The following is a 19,112-nucleotide window of genomic DNA, read 5'->3' on the forward strand; positions in this document are numbered from 1 at the left end:
GCATGGAGCAGCTGAGAGGTAGGCAATGAGAGAAGGTGAAGCTCTATAAGGAGCTGGAGGAAGTGAAGCAGGAACTGTAGAAAGGAAGAGGCAAAGCAGCAGAACAGGAGCAGAGGGACCAGATGAACATGGTACACGTGGGACAGTTTCAGACCCAGAGCAATAAAGTGTACCAGGAGGCACAGTGCACTCACAGTGATCAGGGCACAGAGCAAAAGGCTGTGCACAATCTAACCCCCAAAGACAACATCCTACAGGCTGTACCCAGAGTACTGCAACATATAAAGAAAACAGAGCCCGCACCATGGATCATCCACAACACCAGTACAAGATTGAAAAATTAAAGTCCCGGCTTTCTGTGTGAATGGGAATGGTTTGTACATTTGGGACAATTGAATCAGATGGGGGTGGCAATGATGGGATAGACTGTGAGGAACCTGAAGAACAAGCCAGAGATACGCTGAGACCGGTGAAGATTGGGGAACCCCCCGTCCCAGAGTGGATCCTTTATCAGCCCCAGGATCTGAACCTGTCCTGATGAACCCATTGGCCACAATCCATCAAAACAATGATCCAATGAGTGATAGAGCCTGGTTTAAAGTGGCACGATTGGCGGAGATACAGATAGCATCCCTGGATTTGAGACCCCAGCTGAGCCTTGTACATTTTCCACCAACAAAAGGGGCTTTCCACAGCCTCTAGGATAGTGACGGGGGTAAACTTAAATGGGAAAGTCCCAGGGCCTCACCATCCATTCTCCCTTCCTCAGTCCTCAGGATGTGGGAGGAGTGGGTTGGGTGGGGGACTGCAGGCCATGAAAACAGCAATACTTCATAACTGCTGTAGGATACAATGGAGGAGCTAGAACAACAGGTGTTTAGGAGGATGGCCTGGGCTTGGGAGAAAGAGACTTGTGAATCAGTGCACCCCAAATCATAAGGGGGAAAAATGCACTCAGTAAAAGCCCCAAACCCCAGTCCCATGTGGAGTGGGGCGATCAAAACAAAGTGGAGTTACTATTGGAGCCATCCACCTCTATACGTCCATCCTGCAGCGAAAGATAGGGATCAGTAGCACACAGCTCCAGGGCTGTAACAGCCACTGCTCAGGAGGGAAATGCTACAATTATAGGGGCACAGGCACTGGGGACTGTAGGGTACTCAGGCAGTTAGCACCACCATAGGAACCCAGTTCATGCCACTGCATGGACTGGGAGATGAGCTGCAGTTAATTCGGTGGGGGAGAGCACACAACCAAATTTAGGGAGGAAATCCCACCATCTAACCCCCACCTCTGGATACACTCCCCAAGGCCGTGCCTCTCCTCAGGGGGTGTGCAGCTCCAGATGGCACAGTGTGGCCACAGAATGGCCCCTGGTAGACAGTGAGGTGGAAGACCGTCACACTGAGTTTTAACTGAGGGGTCAAGGACGACACTTAACATGTCCTGAGGTTTTGATAACACATGATCGGCCCATCAGAAAATTCTTTTAGATGGACCCAGTGCTTGGGTAAGGCGTTTTTAATACATAACCTGGTCAAAGTGTCTAAAGCACAGACTCAACATGTCAATCACACAACAAGGATTTGTTTTAATCCAGATTCTGGTATTCCTGCAATTCCATGGCTAAAATGTCTGATGGAGCCTTTACTTACTGAGCTGCTACAAACACTGGCCCTACTCATAAGCAGACACTGGCCCTACTCACTCATAAACAAACACTGGCCCTCCTCACTCATAAACAGACACTGGTCCTACTCACTCATAAACAAACACTGGCCCTACTCACTCATAAGCAGACACTGGCCCTACTCACTCATAAGCAGACACTGGTTCTACTCACTCATAAACAAACACTGGCCCTACTCACTCATAAGCAGACACTGGCCCTACTTATAAACAAACATTGGCCCTACTCACTCATAAGCAGACACTGGCCCTACTTATAAACAAACACTAGTCCTACTCACTCATAAGCAGACACTGGCCCTACTCACTCAAAAACACACAAAGTTGGTGGCACTTTTATTGTCAGGATAACCATGCTTCAGGTGAAGTTGAGGACCTTCATGGTAATCTCAACTATTGATGAGAATTGAACACGTACTATGGGTATCACTGGTATGGCAAACCAGTCATCCAGCCAACTGAGCTAACCACTGCCCAGAGGCTGGCCTATGCTTTAGTGCAGGGCTTCCCAAAATGGCGACTGAGGTTCAAAGTTGGACTGCCAACAACCGACTCCAATGTCCTGAAAGACGGGTCATTGATCATTTTTAAACCTTGAAATGGGGTCATAGATAGAAAAGGGTTGGGAAGCATGACTTTAGTTCATTTGTCAACAGTAGTCCTGGACCTTGGATTGAATCAGTCTGCAACACTCAGATGTGGACAACTCCTTGCAATGGAAAACCAGCAAACTTTGGACCTAAAGCAATGGGACAGTTAGGTTCTGCAAGGTTAGTGTAAAGGATGGATGGATTAAGCTGAAAGATGACATTTAAAATCCTTTCTGATACTGAAGAACAGTCATATTGGACCGAAATTTTAAAGATTTCTTTGTCCACAGATGTTGCTAGACCTGTAGAGTTTCTTCAGCACTTTGCTTTCATTCCAAATACCTTCACACACACATACCTGAGCCAGATGATAGTGGTAAAACCTGAAACAGGTAAAGATACAACTTAGTTACTGACCGTTTGTTAAAAGGGGGGCGGGCAGAAGTGGGGTGGAGTTTACCAGTTGTGATTTTCATTTCAGTCACGAGGTCGACATTTTTTTGGAGAAGAACAAACCTCAAACACAAACTCGCAACATAATCGTTTCTGTTTAAAATTTTTTTTTCAAGACTTGATTGCTGTTCTGTGTTCGCTGCTGTTAATTCCTTCCACAGAGATACATGCCCTTTAATTGTAAAAGCCGAGGCTATTCTCTCCTAGTTCTGAATCTATCAACACTGCCTGTAGGCTAAATAGTGCCTATCAGATCGGTGTAGTTTGATTTTGATGAGCTCTTCCAAGTGGGTGAATTCACAGTTAAACTTCTGCTTCGACTCTGCACAACTAGAGGCAACAGTTTAAAACGTGGAAAGGCTGCAAGGTTAGACTGATCTTATTTCAAGAGGCATCTGTATGCTTTTAAAACTAAAACTCCCTTTAATGGCTCCAAGGTGGTTGTCCCGTGTAAAGTGAGTATTTTTTTTATATTTGTACGTGTCTGAATTATTTTTAAGCTTTTGGAATGAAAAAAAGAACCTATTTCTGTCTGCCTGACCCACTGTTTTAAAGATTATTCGGAAAATTAAAGACGCTAGAGCAAGGATTCTGAGAATTTTAGTTCAGATGGTTTCAAAGTGTGGAGAAATTAATTTTGTCTTTTAAGAGTTTTCTGCATGGATTTCTTTTCGCTGCAAATATTAAATTGCTGTTTGGAGAGATCAAAAGAGCAGTGCACGGGCTACATTTTAAATGCCAAAAAGTCGGTGTTGAGAGAATTTGGTTTGATGGCATTTAGTTTCATTGTTTGTCTTTGGTTTCTTACCCACTGGCCTCTTTTTCTTGAAAAAAATATCAAGTTACACAGTGAGAGAAAGGTATCTCGCTGAAGGTCTTCTGTCTGGTAGAGGATATAATCAAAAGGGACCTCTGTACCCATTGTTTGAAACCAGTAAATGAAGCGCACTGTTTGTGTTTGCAGTAAATCCAGGTTTATCACTTTTTTTGTTTCGTTGTCAAACTATTCTGGTTAATTTGGATAAATGTGGTCGATAACTACTTCAAAGGGGGGGGTGGGGGGGAGAGGGAATGGATGTTTGTAATAACTACAACTTTTAACACCTATAAATGAGTTATCCTCAATCTCTTACAACACACTTATTTTTCCCCTTCCCTACTCGAAAAGTGAGTGGGCACTTGTTGCCAGCACCTCTTCCTTTATCAGCCTCCGCTTTCTTCCAGCTCTGCCCTTGTGAACATAGTGCTCTCATAGTGAACTCATCATGAATCATATATCAAATTTGGGAACTGTGGTGTTTGTGATTTCATGCAAGGCCATTGTATTTACTTATCTGCACTGTAGACATTGCACTTATTCTAGTGATCACAAGTTTGGTCACTCCTCACTTTCCTCACTTTTTTTTTGAAAGAGTTTTAACTTGCTCAGAAATACTGTTACTCACCTTTTGGACTGTTGGGACTTCAACTCGGGCTTCCTGGTTCAGAGAACACTACTGCTTTGCCACAACAGTCATAAAGTCATTTTTACTTTGTAAAATTTATGCAAAACAATTTCAGTTGAATATTTTGAGCTGTTGGAGCAAATCTATACATTTACGGTGTTATGTGTCATGAGAAAAGAGAGCATTTGACCTCAAATTTAAAGTCTGTTAAACTTTTTTTTAGTAGATTTGTCTCCAACAAAACTTTGTTCCAATCTAAACAAAATGCTGCATATGTTAGACATCTGTGAAACTGTTAGAAACAGTGTGGTGGCGAAACTCAGCAGATCTGGCAGCTGGAGAAAAAGACTTCACTTCAAGAAGTGGTGTCATGTTGGACTCAATGTTAACTCGCTATCTCTCTCCAGAGGTGCTGCAGGATCGGCTGAGTTTCTTCAACACTTTATATTACTTTCTTGCTGTTTTAGAAAAGACCAGAATTGGGTTTAGTAAGCAAATGACCTTTTGATTTATCCATTGTTTATTTTCATATTATCACTGTAGAAGCCTGTACTAATTATAAACTCTCTTGATAATTTTAAATTCTCTCACTCTCTTGGTAGTTTCAAATTCGATTTCGATTTGACTGTCCTTGTATTTCAAAATTCTCACCTTGACCATCAGGTTACCACATGGTATTGCTCCTTATTTCAAAATTTGCTTTCAGTTCAACAGCCTTCAGATACACCCTGAGCCACACCAATTTAAATCACTCCATAATTGGTGACAATGCCTAGGCCCTACCTGTTAGTGTTCCCTCTTTTAAGTCTCTCTATCTTTTAATCTCTTTCTCTCCCTCTCTGAGATGCTACCTAAAATCTATCTCTTTTTGACTGAACTTTTGGTCTTTTGCCTCAGTATCCCCTCCTGACTTGGTATCAAATTTTATTTTGCGGAGGGTGCCTTGTGACACTTTACCATACTAAGTGTTGTGAAGATGCAAGCTGTTGTTCAGAAAGATATTAATAGGTTCTGCATTGAATTTTGCATTAATTGAGGTAGTTCGAGAACATTGTTGAATCAACAAGTTCAAATTATTCTCTCTCATTTGTAATGGAAATGAGCAACGGTTGGCTTTTACCACTGTTTTATATTCAAGGAGTGTTTTCAAAGAATAGTTATCAAAGCCTGAAAAGAAATTGCTGAGTATCACTGCAGTTAGCAGACTGGGATGTTTGACTGCATCTCCTCAATTCCAGTGTTGAGTCCATGAATATGAAAGTGGGTGAAGCACCTTTTCCAGCGAAAGCAGTCCCTGGGTGGCAGTTCTGTCAAAGGAGAGTTCCAGAAAATTGGAAGCAGACCCTTGGCACTCATTTGCAGTTCTTGACTGAAGAATCAAATGTTACTTTTGTAAGAGGAGGGGCAGAGTTTTCCTAGAGCCGCTTGACAAAACAAATCAGCTAAGTGTTCTGTGACTGATGGTCGCTGCTAGTTGAACATCCACCTCTGCCATCACCATGCAGTCATCCTGTCCACCACAGAGGGATTTCAGATTGAAAGTAGTGTGTAGGGTGTTCTGAGGGATAGGGATCCATGATCTAGGTTTGGCACCAAGTTCCAAGAGCATTGCCCAACTAATGTCCAGCTGTAATTATTTACTGCTTTTGATTTTCAGCTAACTTTTTTTCTTTATTGAAAAGAAGCTTGTTCTTGGTGTTCATGTGAAAACTGCAAGGCTGCATTTTTGTCCCCAGTTACTGTTGAGGACTTTCAGAGTTGCTGCTTTTATGTCACCATGGTAATTGGTCTGCTGGAGGGATCCTGTACTGCAATGTTCAATGGAGTTCTACATTAGTAATGCACTGACTTACTTATTTATCATGGAAATTCATTGACCTTTTATATCTCTGGAACCTGCAGAGTTACTTATTACCTGGACAAGCTTTTTTTTATTGTTATATATCCCTCCAATTTACAATGACCGTAAACACCAGAAGGTACAAAGTCAAAAGTTACAAAGTGAACATGTAACCACAGTAATTATTTTGAAGCGACTGAATTATTGTGTGCCAGAGCCCACATTCTACGTGGTGGGCTACTCTCAGTGAAAATGCTCATATGCCTCAGATAACCATGGCTGACATAGAATCCTTCATCTTCAGCCATGGGTCTCTGGAAACAGTGATAGCTAGTCACACCCTTCCTTTGCTATTCCAAAATATGACCTGTGAGTTGAAATAGCTAAGGTGCCCTGAATCACCAATGGAGACTTGTCTGTGGTCTCTTTCTCTCTAACCTGTGCTCACGTGTGCATTGCCCTCCCCTTGCTTCACCCTTTGTGACATTTGGTAGGGCGGAAAGCACGTTTTATTTTCCGGGGCAATGTTTTGGCTTTCAGAGATTCTTTTTTCTTGTTTTCATGAACTCACTTGTGAGCTGATGCAGTCATGTAATGTTCTAGTGTTGATGTGGGGAATTTGGACTGAAGCAGAATTAGAAGAATTCATCAAATCCCCAATTACTAATTTACCATTCAACTTCAAGCCACAACTCCCCTGAAATTCTCTCGACACCATGGTATTTCATTTTGGTACAGGACAATAGGCATACATTTTTCTCAGAATAACTAATAGACATCTGCGCATGTAAAGCCTTTTCCCTAAACACGCCCTCCACATACTGAGATCACAATTATGGAGTGGCAGAGGCTGAGGGATGACCTTGGAGGTTTATAAAATCACGAGGGGCATGGATAAATAGTCAAGGTCTTTTTCTGCAAGGAAGTGGAGTCCAAAACTCAAGGGCGTAGGTTTAATGGGAGAGAGAAAAGATTTAAAAGGGACCTAAGGGGCAACATTTTCATGCAGAGGATATGCTTGGATAGAATTAGCTGCCAGAGGAAGTGGTGGAGGCTTATTACAACAACTAAAAGGCATCTGAATGGCTATATGGATAGTAAGAGTTTCGAGGGATATGGGCCAAATGATGGCAAATGGGACTAGATTAATTTAGGGGAAATTATCTGGTTGGCATGAACAAGTTGGACCGAAGAGTCTGTTTCAGTGCTGTATGTCTCTATGACTCTATAATACATTCTTATTGTGTAGGTACAAAGAGACAGGAAAATTTTAAACAGGTAGTGTACCAAACATTATATGGCCACCATTCCCAACCCTTCCCATTTGCAGCCTCTTTTCCCCACTCCTTCCTTTTGCAAGCCTGATTACCTTCTCTCTTTCTTCTCCCACTCCACTCTCTTGCAACTGAAGAGTGATTAGATAGAGATAAATATGATCCAGTAAGAATAACAGCAGTTGTGTACTGGATCCTGAGAAATGAGAAGGAACAGTCTGTACCACAAAGAGAGATGTGCTACTTCACAGTACGGCATGTATTATCATGTAAATAAAGAGTGTTGCAGGAACTAATCAAATACCAATGATAATCACTTTTAGCAGAGGAAATCTTCATGCAATAGACGAGTGTTAGCTGACACGATTCCAAATAGAATTCAGAAGGGGGATCAGAAACACCACTCTCCAATCTCTTTCTCTGAAGCTCCTCTCACCACAAAACCCTCAGAACTCTCACTTTTCCAGCAACAGGCCTGGACTCTCTTCTGCTGCTTCTCTAGCAACAGCCCCAGGCCAATTCTGAGGGTGGGTGATGTGAAGGATGCAATGTGAACCACCTGATGTGTCTGTTCAGAGGACTGTTGCTAGCACAGACATGATGGGCCTGTATCTTTTCTATGGTTCTATAGTTCTTCTGGTTCAATATCTGGAGTAACTACATTTTTAGATGGCATGGCTTGTGGAAGAAAACAGCAGTGAAGATGGGATCAGCTGAAGTAGCTGTCCTGTGTCTAAGATTCACCCAGATGTCTGACTCTGGCTGTTTGTTTATTCAGGTACCTGGTGATGAAATGGAAATTCATTTTATTATTCCTCACGATCTTCGTCATCAATCCAGAATTGGGCCTCAGTTTCTTCAGGTAGGCCCTTCCTCCTCCTGTGCCCTGGAATGCTGGGTAAATAACTTGTTTCCCTGTTGTACAAGCCAACTTTGAATTTTCACAATGGTGCTGGAGCTGTTCTTGGCCTTTGTATGCCTATTTTAGGATAGTAGTGAGTGTGACCCTTCTAGTCACTATTCAGTGACATCCCCTGGAAAATATCGTGATGGATATAAGACTGGTGTCAGCCAAGATTGTTCCGACTGTAAAATAAAGCATTTGATATTTGCTTTCTATGTGCAGGTAAGTGGGCAAATGGTTTTATTTTGTACAGGTATCTGCCAAAAAAAGTCAATTTCAAGTGAGGGTATCAAACCTCTAAATCAAAAAGTGTGGTGCTGGAAAAGCATAGCCAGTTAGGCAGCATCCGAGGAGCAGGGGAATCTATGTTCAAACATAAGCTCTTCATCAGGAATGTTGGAGGGGAGTGCTCAAGGGGGCTAAGAGATAAATGGAAGGAGGGATGGGGCTGAGAGAGAAGATAGCTGGGAATGCAATAGGTAGATGAAATGGGGGGGGGGGGGGGGGGGGGGGGGGGATAGGTGGGAAGGAAGATGGACAGTTCAAGAGGGCAGTGCTGAGTTAGAGGGTTGGATCTAGGATAAGATGGGTACAGAGGAAATGAGGATACTGGTGAAATCAACATTGATCCTGTGTGGTTGGAGGGTCCCAAGGTGGAAGATGAGGCGTTCTACCTCCAGGGGTTGGATAACTAGAGTTTGATGGTGAAGGAAGCCAAGGATATCTTTTTTTTTCTTCTTTGCTGACAGAAACAGTTGTGGTTATGTTCTGCAACTGTGGAGTTGAATTTGTTTGCCACAATTGGGTGAATTCTAGAACAAACCCCTTTCTCTGTAGCCCCAAACTAGGACTTGCAATAACCAAACTAGGAATGATGAGGAAACTGGCACTCAATTACCCCTGCTAATGTAGGAGTGTGGGCGCCTTGTGATCACTGAGCTAGGATGGCATGGTGTTGATGTGACAGGAGGCGTTAACAATGGGTGTTATATATATAAATTATATTGATTCAGGGGTTCTGCTTTGTTCTCAGATGGTGAAAATATGTGAGATGGCATTTTAGCCTGAGGATGAACTTTGACAAATCAATTGTATGTATCTCTCTTGTGCGCTCTCTCTCATGACTGATAACAGACAGATGAGAGAGGTGCTGGAAAAGCACAGCAGGCCAGGCAGCATCCAAGGAGCAGGGAGATCGATGTTTCAGGCAGGAGTCCTTCCTCAGAAAGGAAGCTGTAAGCCTCTGGAGTGGTTAGATAAATGGGAGGGGGTGGGGCTGGGGAGAAGGTAGTTGAGTGTGCCATAGTGGACTTCACCAGTTTCCTCATTTCCCACTCCCCACCATACCCCAGTTCCAAACTTCCAGCTCGCACTATCCTCATGACCCGTCCCACCTGTCAATCTTCCTTCCCACCTATCCACTCCACCCTCCTCTTCGACCTATCACCTTTACCCCCACCTCCATCCACCTATTGCACTCTCATCTACCTTCTCCCCAGCCCCACCCTGTTCCATTTATCTCTCCACCACCAAGGCTTCCAGCCTCATTTTTGATGATGGGCTCCTGCCTGAAACGTCAATTTTTCCTGCTCCTCGGATGCTGCTTGACCTGCTGTGCTTTTCCAGCACCATTCTAATCTAGATTCTAATCTCCAGCATCTGCAGTCCTCACTTTCACCTGATGGAAAACAGAACCAGGTTCATTCAATTACCTAAAATACGCCATAGACCATTTCCAATGGAAGCAATTATGTAATCGTGCCAGACTTATTTGCCAGTGGTAACTGCAAGGGGGATTCCAGAAGGGCGTTGATGGGCAGAGAGCTTCTATTACCCATCCCTAATTGCCCAGAGGGTAGTTGTCAGTCACCCGTGTTGTTGTTTAAAAGCACACAAAATCTAATCAATGAGTACATGTAGAAGTGCTGTCTGAAATATTAACTGCAGCCTTTCAATTGTCTCTTCTCCCTGCACCAATCTTTTAATCGCATGCCTGGCTTTCCTCATCTGTCTGTCCCTATGCCGGTTAGCATGTGACTAAGGTTATGGTCCTTAGATTGCCACTCGTGAAGTTGTTAGCTTCCAAAATTTCCTTTGCAGGACCTCTGTCAGCCTGTCATTAGTCCCCTCAGCAACATGCCTTCCTGAACCCCTAGTACTGAATCCAAGGGGCTAAATGCCTCCCCCATCCCACCCATCCATCCACTGCCCTCAGCAGTGGGGGCAAGTGCAGAAGCAAGTAGATAAGCACGTAATTCTTATGGTTTTGCTGGCACCATCCCAGTACTGGTTGTTTTCCTGGAGTTGGGTTCGGGGATAGAAGGGCTCCCCTCCTGCAAGTGGCAAACAGCCAATTCAGGCAAGTAAAAGGCCAACTACTAGTAGCCTCAGGACATGGTCAGTCAAATGGATGTAGCCTATCAAAGACAAACAAGTCAATCAAGCTTTGAAACCACAGTCATGGCCATTCGTTCGTTGAAGGTTTTACAAGTACTACCTCAGATGGAGATGTTACAGTCTTTTCCTTGGCTGTGAAGATGAGGGTCCAACACCTACAGCTGCAGGACTTATTAATTTTGATCCTTCAAACTTTAAGACATCATCCATTGTCTTGGATGATGAACGTGCTGTCAAGCCATTAGTTATCCCAATAAGGGGAAATTAGTATTGGCAGCCATTCTCAATGAGGTGCAGACTCCATTTTGCTGACATAGAATCCTGCCCTGATATAACGAGATTCATCATGATGTGACCGATAATGTGAGTCTGATATTTGTAAGAGAGAAAACACCAGTCTGGAATGAGTATGTGAACAGAGGGGTCTTGGACACTACATTAGAGACCGTTGCTTAATAAGCTATGTATGAGTTTAAATGAAGGAATGTATATACAGAAAGAGTTAACAAGTCAGGTTTCAAGATAAAGATGAAGCAGCCTCAGGCACTATGTATATGCAGACATCCACAGACTATCATTCAAAATGTGTAGGTGGTTGTGTTTGTTTGTGTCCAACTATCTCAATGCCAGGGTGTTGTCCAAGTTTCTCAAGGTGGTTTCTGAGACCCAGGGATCTTCAAATGCTGTATCAATGATCTTCTGTTCATCATAAAGTCAGTGGCGGGATGTTTGATGATTGGACAGTCTGCAGTACAATTTGTACCACCTCATACACATCAAACAGCCTGTTCCAAAATGCAGCAAGACCTGAACAACATTCAGGCCAGGCTTGACATGTAAAAATCAAATCATGTGAATGTTCATCTCAAATAGGATGAGACAAATTTATAATCTCCTCTCGATGTTCAATGGTGTTAGCATCACAGAATCACTCACTATCAACAGACTGAGTTATCCTTGACCAAAAATTGAACTGGACCAGCCATGTCCTGTATCTGCAAGAGTAGGTCAAAGGTTAGGAATTCAGAGATGAGTAACACATCTCCTTGTTTTCCAAAGCCTCTATACAATCTACACAGGATCATTCAGGAGGGTTATGGAGTACTCTCCACTTGATTAGATGAGTGCAGCTTCAATAACACTCAAGAAGTTCAACACCACGGAAGTCAAAGCATCCCACTAGTTGACCCCCCGTCTACTCCTTCCACATCCACTCCCTTCACCACTGACACTCAGTAATAGCAGTGTGTACCATTGACAAGATGCACTGTGACAACTCACCAAGGCTCCCTGGACACCTTCTACCTCCCCCACCCAGCCACCCACCCACACAAAAAAAATGGTGGATGGGAGAATATCCTGGCTATAATAGAGCCATAAAGATCTACAGCCTGGAAACAGACCGTTCGGTCCAACCCCGTCCACGTCGACCAGACATCCCAATCCAATCTAGTCCCACCTGCCAGCACCCGGCCCATATCCCGCCAAACCCTTCCTATTCATATATCCATCCAAATGTCTTTTAAATATTGCAATTGCACTAGCCTCCACCACGTTCTCTGGCAGCTCATTCCATACATGCACCACCTCTGCGTGAAAAAGTTGCTCCTTGGGTCTCTTTTATATCTTTCCCCTCTCACCCTAAACCTATGCCCTTTAGTTCTGGACTCCCCAATCCCAGGGAAAAGACTTTGTCTATTTATCCTATCCGTGACCCTCATAATTTTGTAAACCTGTATAAGGTCACTTCTTTGTTTTTGAGTTTTTTCAGTGTAGGAGCTGATTTCCTCACTTTCTTAGAGCAGTAATTGTTTTTTTTAATAAACATCCAAAATGCCAATACTTCAAATGGGAGAAAAGAGCACAAGTGAGAGACAAAGTTTTGGGAGAGTGACACATGGAGAGGTCAGAGAATGGCGCTAGAAATCAACAAAAATATAATTTTCTTTTTCAAGAAGATATTCAGTTTTGGATCACTGGGACCCCTTCTGGGTAGAAGCAACCTATGTTACAAGGGCAATTAGAAAGGGACCAATATCCAGGTGGGGAGACTTGCTCGTGCTACAGAGGAGGCTTTGAGAAGGTAAGTGGGTGGGACAAAGAGAGAAGTCTGAGACTGGTACAGTAGAGAAGAGGAGCAAGTTAAATAGCCAAGGTAGGCAAGAACAAAGCAGAGAATGGAGTAAGATTGATAAATTAAACAGCATTTACTTCAATGAAAGAGGCCTAATAGCTAAGGAGTTGAACTCAGGACATGGTTGGGAACATGGGACTGGGATATCATCACTATTGTAAGAATGTAGCTCAGGGAGGGGGAGGGGCAGGACCAGCAACTTAATGCTCCAGGGTATAGATGCTGCAGGAAGAATGGGGGTGGGGGAGTGGTATTTTTAGTTTGGGATAACATTATGGCTATACTTGGGGAGGATACTCTTGGGAGAATGTCTAATGAAGTTATTTGGGTGGAGCTGAGAAATGACAAAGGGATGATCATCTTATTGACATTGTACTATAAACTGCCAATAGTCAGCAGGAAATTGAGAAGCAAATATGTGAGGAATTCTCAGATATCTGTAAGACTAATAGGGGATGGGGGATTTTTTACTTCCAAACATAGACTAGGACTACCATAGTGTTAAGGACTTGGACGGGGAGGAATTTGATCAAGAACATTTTCCTATTCAGAATGTAGATATACTGACTTGAAGTGCAAAACCTGACCTTCTCTTGGGAAATAAGACAGAGCAATTGACTGAGGTGTGAGTGGGGGAGCACTTTGAGGCTAGTAATCATAATTCTATTAGCTTTTTAAATAGTTATGGAAAAGGATAGACTTGATCTAAAAGTTAAAGTTCTATATTGGAGTAAAGCCAATTTTGATGGTATTAGGTAAGAACTTTCAAGTGTTGATGGGGGAGATTATTCACAGGTAAATGGGCAGTTGGAAAGTAGGAGGCCACTAAAAAATGAGATAGAGTTCAGAGACCGTATATTCCTGTTAGGGTGAAAGGCAAAGCTGGTAGGTGTAGGGAATGCTGGATGATGAGAAAAATTGAGACTCTGGTCAAGAAAAAGGAGGAGGCATAGACAGTTGAAATCAGGTGAATCCCTAAAAGAGTACAAGGACAGGAGGAGAATCCTCGAGAGGGAAATCAGGAAAGCAAAAAAGGGGAAACAAGATATCTTTGGCAAATGGTGTCAAGGAGAATCCAAAGAGATTCTACAAATACATGAAGGGAAAAGGAGTAAGTAGGGAGAGAATAGGGCCCCTTAAAGAGCAAGACTGTCTGTGTGGAACCACAGATGGGTGAGATACTAAATGAGCATTTCATGTCAGTATTTACCCTGGAGAAGGATATGGAACCTAGAAAACTTGGGGAAGTAATTAATGATATCTTGAAAAGTGCTATATTACAGAGGAGGAGATGCTGGACATCTTAATACCCATAAAGATAGGTAAATCCTTGGGACCTGATTGGGTGTATCCCAGAACTTTGTGAGAAGCTAGGGAAGAGAAAGCTGGGCTCCTTTTGGAGATATTTGTATCATCGATAGCCACTGGTGAGGTGCCAGAAGACTGGAGATTGCTAACGTGGTGCCATTATTTCTGAAAGGTGGCAAGGAAAAGCCAGGGACCTACAGACCAGTGAGCCTGATGTCAGTGATGGGTAAGTTATTGGAGAGGATTCTGAGGGACAGGATTTACATGCATTTGGGTAGGCAAGGACTGATTAGGGTAGTCAACATGGCTTTGCGAATGGGAAATCATGTCTCTCAATCTTGATTCAGCTTTTTGAAGCAGATTAGTAGATATAGTCTATATGGGCTTCAGCTAGTCATTCGATCAGGCTAGCAAAGTTAGATCACATGGAATCCAAGGGGAGCTAGCCAACTAGCTACAAATTTGATTTGAAGGTAGGAGACAAAGGGTGGTGCTGTAGGGCTGTTTTTCTGAATGAAGGCCTGTGACCAGTGGTATTCCTCAAGATTTAGTGCTGGGTCCTCTGCTTTTCATCATTTATATCAATGGTTAGTCAGTTTGCAGATGACTCCAAAATTGATGGTGTGGTGGACAGCGAAGAAGGTTACTTCAGAGTACAATGGGACCTTGATCAGATGGGCCGAGGAGTAGCCGATAGTTTAATTTAGACAAATGTGAGTGTTGTATTATGGTAAGGCAAATCAGGGCAGGACTTGTACAATTAATGGTAGGGTCCTGGACAATGTTGTCAAACAAAGGGACCTAGGGGTGCGGGTGCAGGTGCATAGTTCCTTGAAAGTGGCATCGCAGATAGATAGGATAGTGAAGAAAGCATTTGACATGCTTGCCTTCAATGGTTAATACATTGATTATCTGTGTTGGGAAGTCATGTTGTGGCTGTACAGGGCATTCGTTAGGTTACTTCTGGAATGCTGCAATCTGTTCTGGTCTCCCACTACAGGAAGGATGTTGTTAAAATCGAAAAGATTCAGTAAAGATTTACAAGGATGTTGTTGGGATTGGAGGGTTTAAGCTATAGGGAAGAAGCTGAATAGGCTGGGGCTTTTTTCCTTGGAGCATTGGAGGGCGAGGGATGACCTTTATATAGGTTTATGAAATCATGAGGGGCATGGATAGGGTGAATAGCGAAGGTCTTTTTCCCAGGGTAGGCGAGGCCAAAACTGGAAGGTTTGGGTTTAAGGTGAGAGAGGAAAGATTTAAAAGGGACCTGAGGGTTAACTTTTTCACGCAGAGAGTAATGTGTATATGGAATGAGTTGCCAGATGAAGTGGTAGAGACAAGTACAATTACAACATTTAAAAGTCATCTCGATGGGTATATGAATAGGAAGGGTTTAGAGGGATATGGGCCAACTGCTGGCACATGGGACTACATCAGTTTAAGATATCAGGTTGGCATGGACTAGTTAGACCAAAAAGTCTGTTTCTGTGATGTAGGATTCTATGACTATGACTCTATCACCTAGAAGAACAAGGGCAGCAAACATATAGAAATAACACCACCTTCCAAGCCACACACCATCCTGACTTAGAAATATATTAACTTCACCATCAATGGATCAAAGTCCTGGAACACTCCCCTTAATAGCGCCGTTGGTGCATCTTCACAATGTGGCCTGCAGTAGTTTAATAAGAGGGTTCATTATTACCTTCCCAGGATAATTAGAGATGGACATTAAATGGTAGTCTAGCCAATATATCCATATCCCAAGAAATAATTTAAAATGTAGTTCCTCTACAATGAAAGCTTACTTTTTAAAAAAAAAACCAAATGGGAACGAGCACATTAGAATAGATCACTGAACCCAAAAATGTTGCTCTTTGACCACAAATGCAAACTAATTTCTATTTATAAAGCATTTTGAAGCACTGTATTTCTCCCCCCGTACTTTCGTAGTGAGAATGATCTCCCAAAATGAACATATCCTGTCTCAACTGTTTTGTATCCAACTATAAAACGAGTGCATTATTTTAAGTGGACGAGCTGAATTGTCCCAAATTAGTTAACAACTGAGATGATGTGATCGAAGTTGCACATCCAAATTTTCTAATGATATAAAGGTGGCATTCTAAGCAAGAGCAGATTCAGATGTTTGATTTTCTCATTCTCCTTGGATTATTGTACTTTATCATTTTCAGAATCCATTATCTTGATCTTCTGTTTCATTTGCCTAGGATAATGCAAACCTCATGTTTAAAATGTTATTTTATTCTGTGATTGCTATTACCTAGAAGTTTCCCGATGCCTCCAGCTCTTGTTTACTCCAGTTTGTTCTTTGTTACTAGATATAACAGTGATTCCTCTTTTGGGCTCCTCGTGGACTTTGTCAGGACAGTGTCCTGAACAAACTATGTGAATGTCCATTTTCTTTTTCCCTTTTTTCCATTTGTCATCCTGCCAGATTGTTTTTAGAGTATCGGAAATCTGATCGGAAATCATTTGTTTACTCATTTTGTGGAGAAAGTGAGGACTGCAGATGCTGGAGATCAGAGCTGAAAATGTGTTGCTGGAAAAGCGCAGCATGTCAGGCAGCATCCAAGGCACAGGAGATTCGACGTTTCGGGCATAAGCCCTTCTTCAGGCTTATGCCCGAAACGTCGAATCTCCTGGTCCTTGGATGCTGCCTGACCTGCTGCACTTTTCCAGCAACACATTTTTACTCACTTTGTGTCATGTTTAAGTATTTTTTCCCTCATTGGGACTGACTATAATGGAACAAAATGTTATAAGTTTGTGTTCTTTGGCTGGGCTCTCATGCTTCTTCACTTACCTGCTCTGACTCAGGTTTGAGTGACATTTCACTATCCACTTCATCTGATATTTGTAATCTCAATCAATTTCAGCATGCTATTGTAATACTTTCCACAGTTGCAGATGCCTATTTAATTATTTCTGGAACATGACTTGTAACGCCACTCATGATTTTGGTTTTAACCACTTTACCAACCATCTGTTCAATTGGCTTTACAAAATCTCACCCTTCCTCCTTGGTTTACTGTAGTCACATGTACCTGAGTACGGTAAAAAGCTTTGTTTGCAAGCAGTACAGGTAGATCATAATAAGTAAGGACATACAGAGCATAGGGTGCTTTGTCAGAGTGAGGCATACAGATTACACTGCACAGGAGGTGCAGTAGGCAAGATCAACATTAACAGATCAATATTATTTCAAGTTTGAGACAGCCCACTTGTCAGTCTGATAATGGCAGGAAAAAAGGTATTCTTAAACCTCTTGGTGCGTGCGTTCAAATTTCTGTATCTTTTGCCTTACAGAAGAGGTTGTAAGATAGCATTACTCGATAGGAGGGGTTTTTGATGATGTTGGCAGCCTTTCCACGGCATTGAGAAGTTTAAATGGAGTCAGTGGATAGAAGGTTGGCTTCCGTGATGGTCTGGGCTGTGCACACAACCTTCTGTAGTTTCCTACGGTCCTGGGCAGACCAGGCTGTTATGCGCCTGGATAGTTTGCTTTCAATGGTGCCTCTGTAGAGGTTAGTGAAGGACATGCCAAATTTCCTAAGCCGTCTGAGGAAGAAGAGGCACTTTTGTGGCTACTTGACTGTCACATCTATATGGGAAGTCCATGGCAGGTTGTTGGTTGTCGTCACTCCTGGGAGCATGACGCTCTCCAGCCTCTCAACCTCCACTCTGTTGATGTAGCTGTGGGTGTGTTTTCCTCCTTTCTTTCTGAAATTGGTGGTCAGTTCTTTTGTTTTGCCTACATTGAGATTGAGATTGAGATTGTTATCTTTACACCACAACACCAAGCATTCGATCACCTTTCGATATTTGTTGTCAGCAAACTCTGAGATGGTGTTCATTCTGAATTTGGCTACACAGTCATGGGAGTACAGTAGGGGACTGAGAATGCAATCTTGGGGGACTCTAGTGTTATTGTGGATCAGGTGAGTTGTCTATTGTCGCTGATTATGGTCTATGGGTCAGGAAGCTGAGGATCCAGTTGCAGAGAGGGGAACTGAGACCTAGCTCTTGGAGTTTGGAGATCAGTCTGGAGGGGATTATGGTGTTGAAGGTCGAGCTATGGTTGATGGGTAGGAGTCTGACATAGGTGTCCTTGTTGTCCAGATGTTCTAGGGATGGGTGCAGGGCCAGGGAAATGGTGTCCACTGTGAACCTGTTACTTCAGTACCTCATCCTTTAGCATACATCTTTCTCTAGTTTCTCCCCCAATTTCCCTTATGTCCTGTTCATGCTCATCTTGCCCTTAGGACCTTTATTGTTCTTCCTCCATCATATATCACACCAAATTGCTGACTACCACCCTACTCCCTTGGCCATGCCTTTTGTTAGCAGATATTGTTAACACTTCTGTCTCCTCGAGCACTGTCCATCTTACCTTCAAATCTGCCATCATCACTGTTTGGCTGAAAAAGCCTTGAGCTTATGTCCTCATGGCCCCAGCTGATGCTATTACTGGACAAGTCAAATGCTGGACAGGAACCTGGCTTGATAGATCATGTTTTGATTCATTCTGGTTTTAACAAAGCAATCTCTGGCTAAACTGAAAGCATGGAATGTTTCAGATTTTACTTTAATGAATTTCACTTCTATTATTAAACAAAATGGCATTAAAATAAAATAAACCAAACCATCTCGGGGATTCCTGAAGAAGGGCTTATGCCTGAAATGTCGATTCTCCTGCTCCTTTGCCTGACCTGCTGCGCTTTTCCAGCAACACATTTTTTCATCTCTAATCACCAGCATCTGCAGTCCTCACTTTCTCCTATCTCCTTGGAACACAAATTCAAGTATTCCTAAACATACAGTAAAAGTGTAATCTCATTAATCTCAAAATACTCTTTTTCCTAAATTGAAATGAAACAAAACCGCTTTTGTATAGCAACATTAACCACCAAGTGTGCAATGTTCACCTCCTGGGCCTTGTATTTAATTTCCCGGTAGGTGTAAATCATGCATGACTTCACCTTTTTGGACTGAAACTGCAAATAGCTTCTCCCTTGAGCTGACATACACCTGCTTCAATGTACTCAGCTTGA

General features: G+C 42.7%; 1 protein-coding gene across 3 annotated transcripts in view; it reads left to right on the forward strand.

The window, feature by feature from the left end:
* Nucleotides 1-2,859: 2,859 nt before the first annotated feature.
* LOC132833523 (N-acetyllactosaminide alpha-1,3-galactosyltransferase-like) overlaps nt 2,860-19,112 on the forward strand; it is a 43,113-nt gene continuing 26,860 nt past the window's right edge. Inside the window, exons 1-2 of one of the 3 annotated variants that reach the window (XM_060851874.1) lie at nt 2,860-3,187; nt 8,070-8,153. In XM_060851874.1, coding sequence (XP_060707857.1) covers nt 3,132-3,187; nt 8,070-8,153 — 140 coding nt within the window. In that variant the 5' untranslated portion in view covers nt 2,860-3,131. Of the gene's footprint in view, nt 3,188-3,628; nt 3,706-8,069; nt 8,154-19,112 lie in introns of those variants that run through there. The other 2 variants (XM_060851876.1, XM_060851875.1) reach the window with 2 other exon arrangements.

This window comes from Hemiscyllium ocellatum, chromosome 37 (assembly GCF_020745735.1).
Source record: "Hemiscyllium ocellatum isolate sHemOce1 chromosome 37, sHemOce1.pat.X.cur, whole genome shotgun sequence".
Taxonomy (NCBI): Eukaryota; Metazoa; Chordata; class Chondrichthyes; order Orectolobiformes; family Hemiscylliidae; genus Hemiscyllium; species Hemiscyllium ocellatum.